This window comes from Diorhabda carinulata, chromosome 1 (genome assembly GCF_026250575.1).
Source record: "Diorhabda carinulata isolate Delta chromosome 1, icDioCari1.1, whole genome shotgun sequence".
In the NCBI taxonomy this organism is placed as follows: Eukaryota; Metazoa; Arthropoda; class Insecta; order Coleoptera; family Chrysomelidae; genus Diorhabda; species Diorhabda carinulata.
Genome location: NC_079460.1, coordinates 14,677,159 through 14,699,723, shown reverse-complemented (window position 1 = coordinate 14,699,723; position 22,565 = coordinate 14,677,159). Strand labels below are relative to the sequence as shown.

Below are 22,565 nucleotides of genomic sequence, written 5' to 3'. Positions count from 1 at the left end.
CCACTAAATAATTTTACAAGACATACTTGGGTTGTTAAAACGAGTACGAAAACTGAAACTTCAAGGCATGTTATTGCCTTTAAAATCAAAAGAAGAGGAGACATTACAAAAGGTATGAATAAATTTTTTCATTGCCTACTGGCAAACTTGCGAATATTTCTCATTTAGAAAGATATTCATATTACTATTTAAATTTAGATTCTAATGTAAGTAGATTTGCCCCATTGTACGAGATGTTTACCAATTGTTAAGAGTCCTATTACCATATTCAAATCAACCAACCTTTTTCCACTGCACAAGAGTTTAAGGATAATGCTCCATTGTTTCACATTGATTATTCAAGACAAAAAGAAGTAAATCAATCTGGTATCATAGTTTTGAGAATAGAATTTGAGAATCTACAACGAGTGACGTTTCCAGCTTACTGTCTTATATTACATGAAAAATAATTCTCCTACAACCCTCTCTTGAAGACCGTGAAACAGTTTTAATCCGCATGTTCAAATATTAATGTATACACCATTATACCCAGTTGAAGGTCATGAAATGAATGAAGATCGTTTCCTAGAGATTGGCGCGATTCAAACAAGAAATTGACTTATAAAAGAAAAATTAGAAACATACAAATATATGAAGAAACTTGGCGGGTATGATGGATACCAAATGTGTCATTATATTTTAACCTTTCCCATGAACTTGCTATCGCCTGAGTTCCATAGGTAGGCTACTTGGTTCATGAATAACCACCATTAGATGGACTGGAATGCGGGATTGTTGTTGGGCGATGAGATGGGGTTGTTGGGGGGTTCTAGGGAGCTGGGTTTGGGTTAGTGCTTGGGGTTTAGGGGTGTTTTGGGTTATTGGTTTGCGATTTTGGGATGATTGAATTGATTTGGATTTCAGGGCAGGAATATTAGTATTCCTTTTAGGGATCGCGCCTAGTTGGATATAATTGACCTGTGGGGATTTAGAGCAGGCAGATTTCTGGGATTTCTGCGAGACCCTAGATGCATAGTAACTCGCATATGGTGCAGGAGATGAACTCCTACTATTTTGGAGAGATTTTTGTTTCATTGCATATTGTAACGTTTCAGAGAGTTTCTCTACGGAAGAAGAGTCCAATTGAAAGATTTCTTCGAGTACATTTTCCTCCTGAGAATTGAGTTTGGTGGGCAGAGGTAGAAACTCGTCTACTGAAGTGGTGGATACGGGTTTACTTCGGGTTTGTATGGGTAACCTTGTTAATCTAAACATTTTTTTTTAATTTTTTTAGACAGGGAAAAAACGAAACGGAAGAGGAGAAAGAATCGAGGTCAAATGAGATTTTTGTTGTTGGACGGAATCAGGAATACGAAAATTAAATTCCTTTGTTAGTACCTAACGAGAGAGTTGGCTATCTAAGCCAAGGGGAGTTTCCTCCCCGGTTAAAGTAAAATGGATAAGAAAATTAATATTCACCTGCATATGTATCCTCTAGTTGAACGCTCTCTTGTGATGGTTTCACTTGTCCTTGAAAATGGGCGATTTCATTATAAAAAAAGCATCAAAAAGGGCAGTAGAGTGATGAAAAACCCCCGTTCAGGTAGCCAGAGGTTGAATCGCTGTAGGCGACCCTGCGTTATATATATATATATATATATATATATATATATATATATATATATATATATATATATATATATATATATATATATATATATATTATCCGGAACTAGTATTTTAGTATAATACGAACGGCCTCTATTGGAGATGTTTGATATATTGATATAACGTAGATTTATTTAGTAATGTATAAATAGAACTTAAAAATTATTCACCAGATGGCAATGCCAGTCACTTTAATCGACAATGCAGGTTATTTTATTGATTTTCATAGTGATATATATGAACTAATGAATAATCCATACTTACTGCTTTGTTTTAATTGAAAAATTCTTAGGCGTAATTAAACCAAATTATCAAATCTAAATTACCAATAATCAAAATTAAATTCAGAATTTACGTTTTATTAACAATGAAAGTAGCATTAGGTGGTCAAAATATATTATTCATTGAAATTGATATTGTACTGTATGTATAGTAGATTAATTTATTGAAATGATTTTATGGATGTTTCATTAAATAATCTTTGCACATGTCACCGGATTCTATGTGTATCATACATATTTTCTTAATAAAAGTATTTTAATTGTATAAAAACTTGTATTTTCCCAATTGACAAAATTTAATTTGCAAAGCTTTAACTTGCCTCATTTCTGTATTGTATATATTCATATAAATTTTTTCATGGTTTTAAATAAGTAATGAATTTGTATTTTAAACTTCCACGATATTTTCATAGAATAAATTAAAGTGGTTTCGTGTCACACATACACAGTTTTAAAGTGTTAGAACGGATTGTTATTGGCATTCTGTGAAGAGTGTAAAATTGTTCGGTAATTCTTTTTTATATATACAGAATAGGACCGATTAATTCAAATCATAAAAGTACCTAATTGTTGTTGAATTAAGTAAACGGGCGAAGAAATTGTGTTGAAGAAGCGATTGCATTGCGTAGGAGTGTTTGGGATGAGCTGCAGAAACGCAAGACAACGAGGGGGTCGTTGACCATCATGTCAAGGACAGAGCCTCGTTGTGGATGAATCAAGATAACCGTGCGGTACCAGTGCGGGTACCAGCAAAACTGACACTAGTGGTACTCCTACACATATTCCGTAGGTAATATTAACAAGAATCCATTAGTTTAAAGTTGGAACTCAACGGTAAATTCCGGAAGTAAATTCCGTATTGAAAATCAGTTAATTTATTGCGCAATGGTGTAGTTAAACAATGAACGAGTGTTAGTAGTGTAGATTCTGTGTCATTCGGTCGTTTATACGAAAATGTTGTACAAGACCTGGGAAATACTTTGTCTCATCTTTTTCTTAGGGGCACAAGCACAAGATGACTCCCTTTCTAGTAGTTTTCTTTCAGGTAAGTTCCAGCTCTTCTGCATGCAAATAAAATTAATAAGTGGATCAACCTGACCTCCTTGTCGGGCAACTGTGTTATTTACTGTTATAATTGACAAAAACATTTAAAATATGTTTCAATATATCATATTAATCACTATTATTCAATAATATTGTGCCCTTGATAATATTTGAGGATAATTTAAAACCATAAAATAAAGCAAGCTGAAATTCACAATAACCTAATTTTAAATTTTTTTTCAATTTAAGTGGTTAATGTAATAATTTTTCACGACATTTCAATCACTTCATGAAGAAGAATGAAATATAAATCGATAATTGATAAATTCTTTAATAAATCGAATTCTCTAGATATGAACTAAAACAATCGGCACTGATCCCGTTATAGTGAAACCGTATAAATGATCAATGCCTTAAAAACGTACTTTTAGATAGAATGGAATGATTTTTAGTTTCATATTTTAATGAAATATGAACATTGGAAAAACCTTATCAATGATAAATAATAACTTCAATTGAATTTCTACTTAATTAGAAAAATAAATATAATTTCAATCCAAAATGAACTATTTCAAACATGTTCACTAGGTACCAAAGCATTTTTTCTTATTTTCTGGAATTTCGAATCCACCGAATATTTAATCTTTTGAAGCAGTACTACCCAAATGAATTGTTCACAGCACATAATATTGCATTCTATTGTATATAAATGTTTGTTGAAATTGTCCCTATTTTTTCAATATATTTATGTTAAAGATGAATTTACCCTTGACCAACATTTTAGAAAGCCCTGAATATTTGTATCCCTCCTTGAAAGAATTTGCTTGAAACTGATAACCAGCTCGATCGAAGTTGTTCTACAAATACAGTTATTTTCAAATCTGGGATTGGCAATCAACGAAAAACATCTAATTCACGTTCATTGCCCCCTAAATAATCTTCTAATTGAAAATAGACTCGCAATTTATCTACAAACATAATATTCACGTATAATTTGTCTGGTTAAAATATCAGAAATTATCCAGGACATTTTTTTGCATCAAGCAAAGGAGCAATAGAACGAAAAACATGAACATATCGTGGTAAAATTTCATTAAAAAGTGCTATAAAATTGCAGAATAAAATATGTATATGCAGATTACAAAAGGATCGATATGGTATGAAAAAGTTTAGTTAATACTATATATTAGGGGCATGTCATTAAGCAAAAAAATTTTCCAGTAACACCATCTTCTATTTCCTTCCTGGATTTATCTAGATGTTTTGTCTGGTTTTTTTACCTGCCCTGGATGTTTATACACCATTTTAGAACTCAGTTTCTTGTTAGCTACTTAGATGTTTATTATATAACTAGATTCTTCGAGGCATATTTATTAAGTACGTACCGTTTTGGAATTAAAAAAAGAAGTGCAAAGATATCGCAATAATTTTATTTTTACATGAAAGCCTGTATCTCAATTTACTTTTCTACATAATTTCCGTGAATATTGAGGCACTTGTCATAACGTGGCACCAGTTTTTTAATACCCTTCTCATAAAATTCTGCCGCCTAACTTGTTAACCACTGTATCACAACTGCTTTGATTTCGTTATCTTCTTGAAGACGCTCACCGTCCAGGTGTTTCTTCAAATGCAGGAACAAATGGTAGTCGCTGGGCGCCAGATCAGGACTGTAGGGAGGATGATCTAGAGTTTCCCATTGAAAAGATTTGATGAGATGTTTGGTCCGATTAGCCACATGTGGACGGGCATTGTCATGTAGCAAAACGATACCCTTACTCAACTTGCCACGTCTTTTATTCTGGATTGCATGACGCAGATTGTTCAATGTCTCACAATTAGACGCTGCATTGATTGTCTCATTACTCCACTAGCAATACTCCTTTTCTGTCCCAAAAAACTGTGCACATGATTTTCCGGGCAGAAACTGTTCGCTTAAACTTCACTTTTTTGGCTGATGATGAATGTCGCCATTCCATGGATTGTTGTTTCGATTCTGGTGTGACGTAGGCCACCCATACCCATTCACCGTTATTTTGTTTAAAATTAAGTTGGATCATATTCAAATCAAATAAATAAAATTGACTTGGTCTCGTATATGATCAAATGTTTTATGAAAAATTCCTTACATAATAATTGCAGTAGTGATTGGAAGTGATATGTCGTCAAAACTATTTAGGAGACACCAAAGATAATCAAACTATTGGAGATGAAAGTTCAACACACGTTCATTAGTATTCAGTTTATTAGAACATTAAATCGAAATTTTTAATCTTTTGTTAAGAAATAAAAGTAAGAGAGTGATTAGCACAAGATGTGGGACATATAATAAAAAAGACTGTATAAATCAAGTATAAAGCATAATTTTTTGGGTGGCTCATGTATTAGTTGATAAATCTTATTATATTAGATTCAGTATTGAATTTCGATATTGTTACATATAATCGAATGTTTTCGAATGGTCTATTATGGGTTACTCTGGTCATAGGTATTTCACCTAGTATCAATTATATTTGATTTTTATATATATTTAGAGGTTTTTCTTATATTGGAATATTCAAAATTGGATTTTCTACTGCTATGTGCATAGTATATAAAGTCTTATCGTCGCTATTTTCTTCGTTTTTTGTTGATGTTTGTGCAGGGTTTTCTAATGTCAAGTCTGAGATAATATTTATTCGTTTATTTTGTATGTTTTGTTGCTTTTCGTCAAATTTCTCTAACATTTCTGATAGATCTACATTGTCTAAAATCGCAAAGTTTGTTCAATGTTTTCTTGTTCTTGTTAAACTTGATTGAAATGAATTAAATCGTTTTTGTCAAAATTTGCACCAACAGATGTAGTTTCAAGTGTATCAACTATTACTATTATTTTTTCTTTTTAAATATTTCATTTCATCACTTTACTAAAAATAAAACCATATTTTCTTTTCGTCATTAAATAATGTAAAGTCAATTAAATAATTATTACATTTAACTTCTCGAAATTTAGGTATTAAAGCTCGGTATCTTATATTTTATTTCGTAAGCTAGTTGCTAATGTAACTTTTGAATAGAAAATGGTTTGTGGATAATACCTTTCAATAAGGATGGTTTAAATATAGACCGGGAACTACCTCCGTCTATTAGCAATGTTAACTTTATTTTTTTATTTATTTCGATATAGCGTAGACGGTTGTTAAAAAAAATTATTTACTTTGACAACCTCATCACGTTGGACGGGTCGGGTATTTGAAAATTTCCGTTTTCTAGTGATTTTTCTGTTGGCTAATAATCAGCTTCAATATTAGGATCATATTGATTAGAGTATAGATCTTTAGCTATAAAATTTGATCTTTGATTCGAGTTATTTCTAGAGTATTATTGTTATTATTATTAAAGCGATTTCTTGTTTGTAATGAAGGAATTCTCGGAGTCGTGGAGATTGGAACGGGCTTTGGTAAATTATTTTGATTGGGATTAGGTTGGAAGACAATTTTCGGTAGGCCAAATACTTGTCTATTCGTGAAATATTTCCTGTTTTGCGGGATTGGTTGAATATTAATGGGTTGACTCGGGAATTGAGTGTTATTTTGAGAAGATTGATGCGTTTTCTAAATATTATTTCGATGAGATCTAATTGGAGAATTATTTTGAAAAGAGTTTCAATTTGGGTGAAAGTGATCAATTCTTGGTTGCGGAGGATCATTGGGAAACGGCATGTTTCAAAAAAGGTTATTGTTTTGGTTAGAATTATGTCTTTCATTATTGAGATGCAGTTTGTTGAAATTAGATCTATTTTGTTGAACAAACTAAATTTTCGTTCATATTTCCAAAATTTTCAACAACGTCTTCTATATTTTCTGGTTTTTTCAAATGCATATTATTTTTGAGTTTACCGGTACATCCGGCAATGAATATATTTAAATCGGTTTTATTATAATGATTAATTTGACAATCCTTTTCAAATTTGTTCATATTAATATAATTACTGATTTTTTTGTAATACCCTACTTCGAATTAATTGTAACCTACTACCAGAATCAATTAAATTTTCACCTTTAAGAGGTCTACATCTAGTTAATTCTTACACGAGACAGTCTAGATCTCGCTTATCTGAAAAGTACTGTAGCAAAACTTGTTTTAATTTATCCCGTCTATTTATTGCAGTTCGATAACATATCTGCTCTTCCTTCTTGTATGCATTCAATAAAATGAGAATTTAATTCTGGATCATTATATGTTTGATATGCTCTTACTAAATTTCCACATCGTACTATAAACTTATTTTAGAACTCACAATCACCATTGAAAGATTCAATATTATTAACTTTTTGTTTAAAGAGGTTCCAGTTAATTGTGGTTGTCGTGTTGCAAGGCATTTTGTTTAAGTTTCCAAAATATCGTTATTATTTGAATTATTCATTCTTATCATCTAATTACTTATACCAAAATGTCAATCTAAGATCTAAGAATGGCTAGGAAAGCTAAGAAAGGATTAATTTGGCACTTACGTTTTGCTGAAGAAACAACTGCTCAATAATTTCCTAATTCTTCTACTACTTCTGGTACTTCAAGGACTGGGTGCTGTTGCTTTTTACTCTTCTGATCGTAAAAATGTTCTCAAAACAGTAAAAGTTGTAAAACTACCGAAAAGACTAAACAAAAATGGACAATTCTTTATGTTACTCACGCGTATCCTACTAACTGCGCCACTTTTATATTTCTTATTAGAAGTAACATTTTTAAAAACAATTTAATTTATTTAACGATTTATTAAGTAAAACCTCGAAACGGTTGTAGCCAAGTAAAAGAATGAAAATATGTAATACAATACAGAGTTATGTTATAGTACAAAGATAATAAACATATTTTGATTATATTGCATATTTTCAGGTATCTCTTGATAACAGCGTATACATATCTGCTGGTAAGCCCGTCATTTAATATTTCGAGATATTAATCAGCAGAAGAGATGTAGAGAATAATTTCCAACAACAAAAAAAGGTTTTTGCTAATGCAAAAGAAAGCTAAAACAGCAAGCATTCATGATAAAATAACCAAACATTAGTTTCAACAAGAATTTCTTGCACAATATGTTTAATTAAAAATTAACGGAACAATCAATATAATATATGAAGGATCAAATACTCAGATGTTCTATGAAAATCTTTAATAAATATGATCATAATACCACATAATATTTGTTTTTAAAGAATAATACAGCTCACGTCATTCATATCACCTCCCAAAATGCTACTCGTTGTTATAAAGTGGAAAATCAGAGCTTGCACGAATATAATATAGAAAATTCTAATAACACACTTGAAGCTTTTTGGAAAATTGTTGAGTAATCGAATCTAAGATTAATCCAAAAAGAATTAATTGATTCATCTTTATCCATTTTGGCTCCTAATAAAAATGTCAGAATATTATTAATCACGACAGATAACTTTTGAATTCGTTTTAAGTTTTGCAGCACAATATTGAAGTATTACAATGTGCAAAAGCAAATAATTCTGTATAATAAATATAAATCATAAACTCAATACAGTATACTTTACAAAAACCAACACTAAGAAGCGACAAGGGTTACTAAATGTGATAACTGTACGTTCCGATTAGAGGCGTAGTAGATGTAAATAATGATCAGCACGTGATCACAGTAGTTTCTCGATCTATGATTTTATTATGACCGATTGAAATCACTTATGATAAGACTAAGTCTTATAGCACTTATAGCACTTATGTTATGTGCGCATTTTAGTTATTGAAATCCTTTGAATGTAGACAATCCTCAAGTTCTGCTTACCATGTTTCAGTTTTGTTAAAATTTAATATTTCACTGAATGCATCTGTAAATTTTGGTGGCACAGTGGTTGAGAATCACTGCTCTAAGCCATCAATTTTCATATTATTCAATATATTCTCCACTGTTTTAGCTCATTTACGTAAAGTAATTTACCATTATCAATTGGTATTGTATCAATAATTGTAATAACTCTAATTCGTGCTATAGCTACCACATTTACGTCAATCTGAATAGAAAAGCAGTTAATGAAGAGCAATATGATAACTTCAACTCTCTTTTTTAACAGTAGTTTCATTTGAACATACATTGTTAACACATAAAATTTCATCTTTTTAGAACAACTTTCAGGTCGTAATATGATTTACATATTGTCTCCTCGAAATCCTTATTTGTTTCTAATATATCACTATTATTTCTTTTCAGGTCTTTTGGATACAATAACGAATACTGCTGACGTAAAAGACTGTCCGGGCGTGTGCATTCACGCCATAGCTACAATATTTTGTTACAGCGTTTTGGACGATGTCACGTGTCCATCTTCAATGAAATGTTGTATATACGCTCCGCTGCCAAATACAACAATAAATGCCGAAACGGCAACAAAGTCTGAAACAACAACATTTCAATATACCACAGTCACTATTGTAACAACAACTACACTACCACCTACAACTACCTCAAAGCAAGTAAGTAATACTATCAGTAATTAGTAATGTTATGACAATATTCTCCTATTACTGGTAATAATGATATGCTCCCTTTTGAATTCAAATTTGTATACATCACCTACACTCTACCTCTATTATACAGATACGAATAAGCCTTGATTTGGACGAATTATTTGATGTTATCATTTCATTATTCGTATAGGAACACACTTTGAATTTAATTATTTGGACGGTTACATATATATGTTACTGTGAATGTCCGAAATGCAGTGTAAGTTAAGATACTCTGGTGCCTGTTAACATCTACCAAGGTAGTTGGTGAATGACCGTTATTATATTCTTTTCATATCGATTTCGGTCAATCACCGGTGACTGTTATCATAGACCACGACGACTTGGTCAATGTTCATTATGACCGAAATTATGAATGATGCCTGCCTGATTGATATAGAGAAATAATTATGTATGGAAACAGAAGTTCTGGGCCAGTATATAACTAATGAAGTCACAAATTGTTACAATAAATAGAATCATAAATATATGCAATTTTTTTATTAATCGAAATCATTAAAACAACCTACCTGTAGTAGGTATAGGTAGGTAAGTTAGGTTAGGTTAGGTTAAACAAACATAACCTTTTCGTGTCTTGAGTTAAAACAAAATAGCGCAGCGACGCATTTTCGACTGAGGTCAGTGAGTGAAGCAGCGGTATATTAAAGAGAGAACGTTCTCGCTTTTCGAATAAACACTGGCGTTTGTTAACATTCACACAAATTGTGAATCGCCGAATCTAAGATTCACAGTATCTCCTCCGTGTATGTTAACATTCACCGGTGTATGTTCAATTCAAGTATAAATTAAGAACAGTTTTCGAATTACACCATCGAAATTGGTGATTGTCGACATCCACTGGTGCATCAAGTTTTTGAGAGATGCAGTAAAGTGAAATTTTCCTATTTTCTCCAAATTACAACATTAATCATTTGTTAGTCTTTAAGCTCCTTCACTTCTTTTCAGGTAGCAACTGAGAAATTATCTAATAACGTAACTACTCTCAACGAACCAGGTAAGATACTTTACAAAATAAATAGGTTAAATAGTTATACCTACCTTACACAAGTAAGAAATTTGGGAGTTAAAGTATATATAAGTAAATTGTAAAGAAGTCTTTGCCAGCTTTATTATAAGTAGTTTTTTATTGGGAACGTGGCACGGAAACACCAAAGTGGACTAATTTCAATATATTTTCGGAGCTTTCGAATACTTATGTATTCATCGTCTGGGAAATAATTAATTAAGATTTCCGGTGATTTTGGTATTATTAAAACTTGTAAAAATTTTTAAACTCATGGAATTCAAAATTCAATTATCAAATAAAAAACTACTCATAATATAGCTGGCAAAGACTTCTTTGCAATTCATATATATATATATATATATATATATATATATATATATATATATATATATATATATATATATATATATATAATGTGTGTGTGTGTGAAACGGAACAGTTATATTACAGTCCTGAAAACTTTGATTGAGAAAGATTTACGTATAGCCGCTTTCACTAATTTTTCAATCATTATAACCATTTTGTTAATAATGTTAATCAACTTTCTTATCAAAAACCATTTTTTGTAAAAAAAAATTTAGTCAACATTATTTAAAAAATATTGTTTTTTAATAATTTCTATTCCATCACAGCCCTACAACTTAGGCTTATGGTTTATTATTTTTCTATATGAGATCGATTGATAATAGTGTACACTTAATTTAGTTATTAGTGTCCTTTTACTTTCTCAATAAAATATTTTCATTCTTGACTATTATATAATATACACATTATACGTTTGCTTGTTCCACCTTAATAATACCCATTAATCACGACAGTGATTAATGAATCATTAATCACTGCTGTCAGATGCTTTCTTTATTTAGCTATATTACTTTAAAACAAAAAATCGGTTTGTATGATTTTAGCAGGTAAAACATCACTGCTTTTTTTTAAGTGTATAAAACTAAATTGAAAATTTCAATTTTCCTAGACCTGACCTCCATTTTAAACGCATGGACCATTATCACAGAGCTGTCAGCAACACGAATATGTTTGACGTATATTTTTCTTGACGTGCAATGGTTTGTGAGACAATTTGTAATTTAAAATAGCTTAAACAAATTGAAATTATCTCAAAACTTTCAAATTTCTCAGTGTTTTAATATTTTATTTAAAATTATGTTTACAAACCATCTAAAAATAAATATAGAAAATAAAAGTGACATTTCTTTAGCACCTTTAGCACCACCAACAATTAGGGAATTGCCAAATCAAATTTATTGCTGGAAAAGTCAAGGAAAGTATATAATATGGCATATGAATTTTGAACTAGCAAAAGGGAACAATAACGCGATATAATAGAGCTACACTCGTACCGGGATAATAGAGAACTACCATATATAACTATCTTAAATTCTCCTTTTAAACTCTTTGTATTGCTACCAAATATTTCCTTCACCCCGATATCACCTCAAAATATCTACATGATAATATAATTCATAATTCTTTCATTGTAACCTCCATCTTCCAGAACCATTCTCAAGATTATGATAATCTCAAACTTCTACAAGCCAAACTAAGTTTTCATGATTTTGAACTCATCATAGAAAATTCAATTTCACCCAGCCAACAATACGAAAGTAACAAAGCCCTATAAAACTCGAGCCACAAACCATCACCCACGTCTGAGTACCCTTTAAAAAAGCCAAGAAACAGTTATAGGAGCTACTCTAAGATAAAGCCTTATTACAGAGCCAATGGCTTAGCGTGGACAGCACAAAAAAATTTATCACAGACTTTGCCTTTAACCACATAATTAAAGGGGGGTAATTAGAGTTTATAAAGAAAAAGTTCAATAAAAGACAAAGTTGTAGATACTTATAGGATCTTCTTCATTAGAAACTACATCCTTACTCACTTAATCATAGCGTTAATGCTACATTATTAATCATTTGCCCACAAATAAACTTCAAAGATGAAAACACAATCGATCTTATGACCCTATTTTCAACGTCCTATTAATAAGACGTGGTACTTTCATCCTCAAAAAATTTCCTTTTTACTTTTTTGTTGGTTGTCTTCTTTCGTTTTCTTTTTTCTTCTAGAGGCCGTAACCGATGTGATAAATGTAGTGGAGTCAAAAGCATTACAACATGGTTAGCTTTAGCGACTTCTCAAGCTTCCAATGTACAATGGCTTTTTTCATTTGTCTAACCATTATGAAAAGATGTGTGAACAGCTTACGGTGAACCATCTTTTTCTAGCTGCGTTGAGTGACGTTGTCGAGGGAAAACAAAAAAAATTGAAATGAAAGACCTTGAAACACTCATAGCACAGTTAGTCATGACGTTTTTACCTCTTTTCTATGATGCGACTGTTCTTATACATTTTTATCCTCTAAGCGCTATAATTGTTTCCAGGACCATCGTTACGCCAATCTCTTCATATTGTGAATATGAGACAGTGGAAACTGTTATTTCAAGTGCATTAGTCCATTTTTAATCAGGAGTTACAAGTCACCAGGAACTATGTCTATAGCCTATAATATTCCTGTGAGACTTGGAGTTTTGTTAGCTATTGCTGCACCAAATTCGAAGAATGCGCTAATCCATTGTTGTGGTGAAGTAGCCATTTACCCGTCAGCTATTTTCTTTCGACTATGTCAATAGTTCAACGTAGAATTCTTTAGTTATCGTTTAACCTCTTGGAGAATATTTGTGGAGCACAACACCTTCATAATCGAAAGAAAACATTCAATTTTGTCTTTACTTGGCTATGCTATGAGGTGTTTTATTTGGTCTTGACCATTCAGAATGCTCCAACTATTAAGAATATCGCTGTGTCTTTCGATCATGTAAATTCGTTGTTATTATTTTTCCGTACTTTTTTACAATAACTAAATGCCTCACAGAGGTCACTGGGACATTTTGAGGCGGTGATATGGAGGTAGGTTCAATATTTGTTTACGAACCTCGTATATAAGATTTTTTCCGAATTTTCTTGGTTAGAATTAATAACTTTATTTTTATATTCAGGGTCCTGCAATAGTAATGAAATAAAAGGAGTCTGTGTGGCTGAAAATATCGCCAACTACTGTGAAGCCATTTTAAACAAAAACGATCTTTGCGCACCAGGTTTACGATGTTGCGTATCCAGTGTTACATTTGGAGATAAAATACCCGCCAATTTAGTGTATCCCAATAAAACTAAAACAAACTACAGTAAAGTTGAAACAAGAACCACTGCTAGGCCACTACTAACGACTTCGATAAGTCCTTCTAAAAGAACAACAATATCATCAGCTTCCTCTACAATTTCAAAAGAATGTAAAGGCGAATGTGTAAACGGATTATTCGCTTTATTTTGTGATGAGATTGATTCCGAAGCCGAATGTGCTGACGAAGGCAGCTGCTGTCTCACTTATCCTCCTGTAAGTATTGTTAAACACAACTCAACAATAATATATAATATTTTGATATTCATGATGTAAAATATTTTGATAAAGACTTAAAGAAAAGTCGAATATATATATATATATATATATATATATATATATATATATATATATATATATATATATATATATATATATATATATTGATGTTACTAAATATCTTTTTATTATTATGAAAATTGTCAATGTCAAGTCATATTTTGTTAAAATAAGGTCGAAAAATCAGGAAGATTTATCAAGAAAAATATAAAAAGGTCTAAGAAAAAAAAATTATATCGTAACATGAAATTTTATAATAAAATATATTATATTCGTATAGTTCAAATATAGTTATTCGAAAGCTTGGAATATACTTAGCTTTGCAAATTTCTTATATCGCCAATAGCACTCATTCTAAACTTTATCTTTTTTTTAGACAGAGAAAGATTCGGAACCAGAACCAAACTCAGCATCTCCCACATATCGACCGACAACAACTCTAAAACCTATCTCACGGGACCCTGGACCAATATGCCCTGGATTTTGTTTATTAAACATTATGGCAGCGTTTTGTGAGAGACCATCAGTTCTTATTCCGCATACTTCAAACTGCAAAAGAGGATCCGTTTGTTGTGACAATACAAGAGCAACTACTTCTATACCCAAACCTAAACCCAAGCCACCTTATCTATCAACAACGACTACAACGACTACTTTTGATCCTAGACCAGAGTGTCCTGGATCATGTATAGTATCTTATTTGAGTTTCACATGTTTCAGTAAGTATGTTTTTGTTTCTGGATTAAAATACCTAACAGAACCTATCTAGAAATATATTTCATAAAAAAATGCTTATATATTTTTTGTTTCAATGTTTTTAGGAAATGCTGAAATGACAGAAATTTTCAAGTGCAAAAAAGGGGGCACAAAATGTTGTGCACCAAAATCACTTATTAAGGATGTTTTGAGTCAAAAGGATGATACATCTGTAGACGAAAATACGATACATTCTATGAGTATATCCTTTACTACATTATCTCCAGCAACACACACACAACCTACAAGTGAGTTTTTCGCCAAATATATTTCCAAGAAAGCCCTATCTTAACGCAACAAATGTTAAAAGTTGACCAACCTTTTTCTTGAACAAACATTACATATTCTTTCATTGTGCTAGACGTTAATTATGAATAACTGCTTAACTTTTAACGTTATGACTTATTGTATATCTAATTTTAGCCACTGAAATAACCAGATTAGCTCCAACTACTTCTAGATCTCCAGTATATAGTAAATACGTATGTGGTGTTAAAGGTACTGCACGTTCTGGAAGAGTTGTAGGTGGCGAGGATGGCGAACAAGGAGAATGGTGCTGGCAAGTTGCATTAATTAATTCATTGAATCAATATCTTTGTGGGGCTGCCTTAATTGGAACCCAATGGGTCTTAACTGCTGCACATTGCGTTACTAAGTAAGTACAACGATCACTTATTTACAAATTACTAGATAATCTTGGGAAGATGTGGGAACTTAAGAAAGTGACATTCATAGCAGTAAATATACCAAACAATGGAGTCATACCAAAATATGAATCTAGAAATTCTTGGTCTGTGTAACAACTTTTCGGAAACTATAACTCGGGTAGATCACTTATCAGTTGATTGCGGATCCTAGCCCACGTAAATCTTTAGTCATTGAAGACGATAACTTGTTTATCGAAACGTACGTCGTACACATCATACGTAAACAGTTTGTTCAGTATACTTTAGCTGACATCATATTCAACATTTACTCAAAAGTACAGAAAACATTGACTTAGACAAGTGCAGACTTGTCAATTATCACACAAGGAAAGATTCAGAACTGATATATTACAGTACTAAAAGTGCGTTCTACTAAGCACTCATGACAATCACGACCACGGTTTTTCTCGTTTCACTTAGTTCAGAGCGCTATAATCTTAAACCTAAGATATTTGGTGATGCGTCATAAGAATGCTTCAAATCTACTTTATAATATCTCTTGGTGCATCAAATAATGAGATAGATTCTTATTGTTGCAATCTTTTTTTGCTTTGAATTTCTAAAATTTTGCTAATGCTTTCAATGCTCACTTCCACTCAGTGTTGGATTGATGGTATTTACGGCTCAGGCCAAATTAACCATAGTGGTACCTTGGGGTATCTTAAAGATATGCACTAGTTGAAAAACATTGATGGATATTAGCAATTATATTGTATCCTTTAACTTCATGTTTTTGGATTTAAAGCATAAAGAAAAATTCATATTAATACTTAACGTTTATTTCAATTATACTTTTTACTTTCTACAAAACGTTACGGCCCCCTTACACTTACGGCCCAAGGCCGCAGCCTTGGGGTTAATCCGGCACTGCTTCGACCACCTCTTAACATGGGTCGTCGTGAGCGATAGTTATAACATCATTAGGGACGTTCTCGCGACCACAACGATCGATTCGCCATATGAGACACCTAAAAGAGTATGTGAATGCTTAGTGAAATACATTACTAGTAAAGATACCAAATGGCGTGCAGTTCTATTGGAAACAGAAACCTCTTCTAAATAACAACAAAAAGAACTTAAATAAAACAAGTTCTCAAACATAGAGTGTGATCATTATGGGAATAGAAATCACATAAAACTTGCAAATATCCATATTTTTCATAATTTTTCTCCCCGAAGCTATAATTCGTTTGTGGAGATATGGCCGACGTCCACTTTGTTTCGTACCTGGTACAAGTATATTGTTACAAAACAATTCTTACTATCCATTATACTGGGGGTGATAGGCCCACAAACGTAGTGTGTGTAATATAATGAGGTCTAATATCATTTTCAGGAACTTTGGTTTGTTTAGCGTAAATATATAATGCAAGAATCACGAAATGTGATATTCGAATTGATTTTATTAATTTTTGTGGTCTCTCCAAATTATTGACAATGTGATCTGTTGAACCAAAATAAACCTGTACTCCATTCGGAAAGAGTGTAGAGTGATAAATCAATCCCTCTCCTGGCCACCATAGCCGTAGTCACATTTAAGAACAATTTATTATTTTATTTTATCAAACCTTAGCAAACGCATCCAACATTTATTTTCTAAGAAATTTATTGCATCAAGTTCAAATTTCCAACTATGTTTACTTATCGGCAATAACAATTCCTTTGGGGTATTTTAAGAAAGGAATGATGTTGTCAGGTAAATATTTCACGCCCTTTATAGTATATACCTATACCAGACAGTTTAATTTGAAAACGATTTGTGAAACGTTTTCTGGGAAAAAATGATAATTAGGTACATTTTGCAAGACAGTAATAAAAGATTAGAATATGAGGTATGCTTCAATGGTTATTGACAAGTTTCAGTTTAAGAAAAAGTCCTATAAAAGAAAATTCCCAATACACAACTGCATTTCTAGCGCAGTGTTTGTCACAGAAACATTTACAATACTTTAGTGAATATTCCATATGTCGACCTTTGATAACTATACTCCAATACATAAAGATAAGACGCATGCACTCTCTGTTAACGAGAAAGCCATGGCTTTAAATGTATATGGTGCATTAAAATATCAGTACCCTTCAGTGAGTGTGGATGATCTAACAAGTATGTGTTCGAAGATGACAGGTCTAGGAAAATCAATGGTTTACAAACTTTTTAAGGAAAGGAAAACAAGTGAATGTTTAAGTGGTCCAAAGTCTCGGTCGGGAAGGTCAAAGGTTTACATCGATGAAGATTACAAATATGCAATCCGCAGGAAAGTCCATTCATTTTACTTTAAAAAGAAAATTCTTACCATTGATAAAATTTTGGCGTCCTTTTTGGAAGACAGATGGCCACCAATCAGCAGAAATAAGCTGTGGCAGGTTCTACATGAACTAAATTTTTGTTGGGAAAAACAAAGTAAAAATTCATATTTAAAAGATTCCGAAGAAACTGTTTGTTGGAGAAGGTCGTATTTACGGACGATTAAGAAACTCCGGGAGGAAGAAAAAACTATTTTTTATTTGGATGAGACTTGGGTTAACGAGGGGCACATTTTAGGAAAAATATGACAAGATAAGACGGTTAACAATTTTAGACAAGCTTTCTTGGAAGGACTATCAACAGGATTGAAAGCTCCATCAGGGAAAGGCAGACGATTAATAGTAACACATATTGACAGTGACAGCGGTTTTGTTGATGGTTCCCTTCTGTTATTTAAATAAAAAAAAACTGGTGACTATCACGACAAGACAAGTTGAGAGTCTACCTATGACGTCATGGAGAAAAGAAGACATTATTAAATGGTTAATACAACAAAATGTCACATTCAACAATGACTTATTGAAAAACGAACTTGTCAAAATAAATAAAAATCCCCAACAAGATATATAGTATCGATGAAGTGGCAAGAAATCGCCAAATTACTATTATTCGTCTTCCTCCCTAAACTCAATCCGGTCGAATTGATATGGGTCCAAGCTAAAGGCAAAGTAGCTCGAAAAAACATTTAAATTAAAGGATGTTAGAATATTACTAAACGAAGCTTTAAAAAACGTTACTGCTGAAAACTGGCAAAAATGCATTAAGCATGTTATCAAAGAGGAAGAAAAAATGTGAGAATTAGATAACATTATCGATCAAACTGTAGAACCTCTCATGATTAATTCATCCACTAGTTCTTCAGAATAAAATACATATATTGCAAATATGTACATACTTTAAATATGTTACAGGAAATATTTGTAGACTGTTGTATATAATATAGTAATGTGTAGTTTAGTATATTTTTTATTTTTATTTTTCATACTTACATGTATATACTCGTATTTGTAAATAATTAAATAAAAATAACTGTATATATTGAAAAGCAATAATAATATTTTATTAATTACGAAAAACCCATTGCAACGGCTACGATAGTAAGGGTCTTCTTACTTTTGGGGAGATTTAGAGGTTGGTGTGAAAGTATTAAAATAGAGAGAGAAATAAAGATATCTTTCAATTTTGGAAAGAAAAGGATAACCATTCGATTTATCTAGATAACCGCTTACATTTTAGAACGGTCAACTATGGAAAAAAATGTATCTCGGTCCAGTTAATTATTTATCATTGGCATATTTAAATATTCCAAATTGTGGACATAAAGTACCGTACTAAAAATTTCAGGGTTTTGCATTTATAATGAGCATTTATTACTCTACGCTCTTTCCAAACAGAGTATAATTTCATCTTTGTGCATTCTGCCTTCGATTAATCTCTTCCTGTTATGAACGCAATTATTTTCTTTTGATGAGAATTTGGAAGCACAATCATTTGACTTTTACCTTCATCTTTCATACCTTTTTATGTGATTTCTACTCCCATAATGATCACACTCTATGTTTGAGAACTTGTTTTATTTAAGTTCTTTTTGCTGCTATTTAGAAAAGGTTTCTGTTTCCAATAGGATTGCTTACCATTCTTCGTCTTGTTTCCAGAATTTCGTGGATATAATACTAATTGTTGAGTGTAAAATACTTTCTTGTTTGAATTTTCCTGCTCTAATTTTACCTCGTGATCTATCAACCTTGTTTTTTCGAAGACGATGTTCAGTTTCTCTTCTCCTAATGTTCTCCATTTTCTCTAACTTTGCCCTAACAGAGATGAGTTAAGCAAGACAAAGAAATGCATCTTTCTAGTACTCTATAATAGTGTTACTTGCAGGTATTTTTCTTATTCCCTTCGGGTGATAGTTTTTCAGGAATATACTTATCGTTAAAGTTTAACACATCCAATTCGGTAAATAGTGCTCTTATACAGAATTTCTGCGCACTGTAATGTTCACCATTGAATGCGATAATATTCATTCATAGAATTTTTATTATCCATGTTTCTTTCTATAAATTTCACAATACAGTGAATATAACTATTTAACTATCCTTATTCACAATTTACAAGCTGACGTAGAAAGGGGCCCTAAACTATTGTAAGTTCGTTTAATTTGGGTTTATGAAGTTAAACACTTTACCAGTTGTTGAAAATTACATATATTTAAATGAACGAACTTAACTAAGATTATTTCTCGGGCCACGATTTAAGAAAAAGTTCCGCACGTGCCTTAATCCAAAATAGCCTTATTTCTTTTTTTATTTTGTTCAAATATTCCAACCATCGTTAACACACCAAATTAGCTAAATCTTATTTGGAATATATTCAAAGAACAACTCATATTATAATAACAAGACTAATGCCTCCACATAGAAAGTATTCCTTCGTAGAACAGATAAACTATAAAAAGAATGTTTCCATGGCAAATACCTAATAACATCACATTTACATGGTTCTGCCATAAAAGCAGATAAAAGCTTCTCTATAAAATCTCTCAATACTATGTGAAAGATATTGATATGAACCAAATATGTTCAAAAATTTGTCACTAGTAGTTACTTTATATAAATTATCGTTCAATAACACATTAATATACGATGGTGAGATACTTATTACTTACATATTTATTTTCAGCATCGTTCGTTCTGGTGATGCAATCTACGTGCGGGTTGGAGATCATGACTTAACTAAAAAATATGGAAACTCAGAAGCACAGACCTTAAGGGTGGCAACAACATACATTCATCATAATCATAACAGCCAGACTTTGGATAATGATATTGCACTCTTAAAACTACACGGTCAAGCAGAATTGAAGGCCGGTGTTTGTCTGGTGTGTTTACCCGCAAGAGGTGTTAGTCACGCTGCAGGAAAAAGATGTACTGTGACAGGTTATGGTTACATGGGTGAAGGTATGGAAAATTCGTTTTCGTTTAATAAAACCAGATCTAATTTTCATTGATAATAATCATTTTTATTTAGCTGGTCCAATTCCACTGAAAGTGAGAGAAGCTGAAATTCCTATAGTAAGTGATGCAGAATGTATTAGAAAAATAAATGCAGTAACTGAAAAAATATTCATTCTTCCTGCCAGTAGTTTTTGTGCGGGAGGCGAAGAAGGAAATGATGCTTGCCAAGGTGATGGTGGTGGGCCATTAGTATGTCAAGATGATGGATTTTATGAATTGGCAGGTTTAGTTTCTTGGGGATTTGGTTGTGGCCGTTTAGATGTTCCAGGTGTATATGTTAAGGTTTCTTCATTCATTGGTTGGGTCAATCAGATTATTAGTGTTAATACTTTATAACCGTTATTTGTAGAAACTGAACCAAAAATATTATGACGTTATACTTGTTTTAATAATTTCACTCGTAGTTTTTGAAACTAAAGATTTTTTAATATGAAGACTTCAACATTATAAGAATACAAATTTTAATTATAACATTAGATTTGGATGAATAGACTGGAATTGTCAATTTTTCAATTATACAGCATCATATCCTCAAATAAATATAATAACTAAAAATCTTATTATATTAAAAAATTACATCATTTCTACCAATACTTCAACCCACACATAAAATGAGTTGTCCGTGACAAAATTATACTACTCAAGAATATATTTTTCAATTGGTCATAGATATCATTACTGATTTTCTTTTCATATTATATTTTAATAAGAAAACCCAAAGTTTTTACTACCCAGTTGATGCAAACCATATAATTATATATCTACACTACACAACTTACAGATCCAGAAATCCAAGTTTGTGCAGATATTCTTACTGGATCTATAAAAGCGTGTAGTCGCAGCGCTTCAAATAAACTAAACGTCTAATCACTACCAATATTATACAGTTATATTGAAACCCTTTGAAAATCTGATATAAAAATATGTTAATTCCGATCAATTCAGATTGGGTGAAATTGCGAGTGAAATGATTTTTGTAAATAATTTATAATTAAAAATCGATTTTAAAAACTGTTACCAAATAAGTACTGTCTGTTATAATAAATTTTTGTATTGCAATAAATTTTTTGATATTAAAATGTAATTACATCTCTTTGAAACTATAATATCAGTGAATAAATTATTATCAAATTCTCTACGACTTAAAACCAACAGCCACTCATCCTTTTTCTCCAATCCAATCAACACGCTTTACAGATACAAAATTTGATACTTGCCGCTTAAGCTTCCACTAAAGGCTTACTTTGCTCTACCTAAAAAAAAAGACATCAGCATCAATGAGATGCTTCCAATAACTCTGTATTTCAGATCTTGTACAGGCGTTTTAATTATAAGATCATGCCTTTCAACTACTAACGGTAAGTAATTACATATTCCCATTTTAATTATTTTTTGTAGTATTCAACAACTAGAATAACCGAACAGCAATCTAATCTTTCTCTCATGTACTCGTATCTTGCCAATAATATATTTTACATGATATACCGATTTGCATGAAGTATATCGTTAACTATTCACAATTTGAACCAATACTTCATCATTGTAGATCCCTCTCATCCAAATTAAAAATTCAACGAAATATTTTTAATAAATTGCTATTCAATTGCAGATCTCCTATTCATCTATGACACTACCTATTTTTCATATATACATATAATACTTCTATATGGACAGTTTCTGTAAGTGGAAGATGTTCCGACTAAGAAAAACAGATTGGCAACGATTTCTCTATCCTCCGAGGTTCCAGGTGTTTTTTGATAATCCCAATTTGGCGATACCATCATGCAGGATCATAGGCA

General features: G+C 31.7%; 1 protein-coding gene across 2 annotated transcripts; it reads left to right on the top strand.

The window, feature by feature from the left end:
* The first annotated feature begins 2,643 nt into the window (after positions 1-2,643).
* Positions 2,644-21,900, top strand: LOC130902193 (protein masquerade). 2 transcript variants are annotated; one of them, XM_057814100.1, is made up of 9 exons: positions 2,644-2,973; positions 9,187-9,449; positions 10,449-10,497; positions 13,527-13,921; positions 14,361-14,703; positions 14,806-14,988; positions 15,164-15,395; positions 20,432-20,709; positions 20,780-21,900. In XM_057814100.1, exons 1-9 carry the CDS (start codon positions 2,883-2,885, stop codon positions 21,100-21,102), a joined length of 2,157 nt encoding a protein of 718 aa, XP_057670083.1. In that variant the 5' UTR covers positions 2,644-2,882; the 3' UTR covers positions 21,103-21,900. The 2 variants fall into 2 exon arrangements, with proteins under 2 accessions (XP_057670083.1, XP_057670091.1); XM_057814108.1 differs by having other exon boundaries at positions 2,660-2,973; positions 15,239-15,395; positions 20,780-21,894.
* Positions 21,901-22,565: the final 665 nt, after the last annotated feature.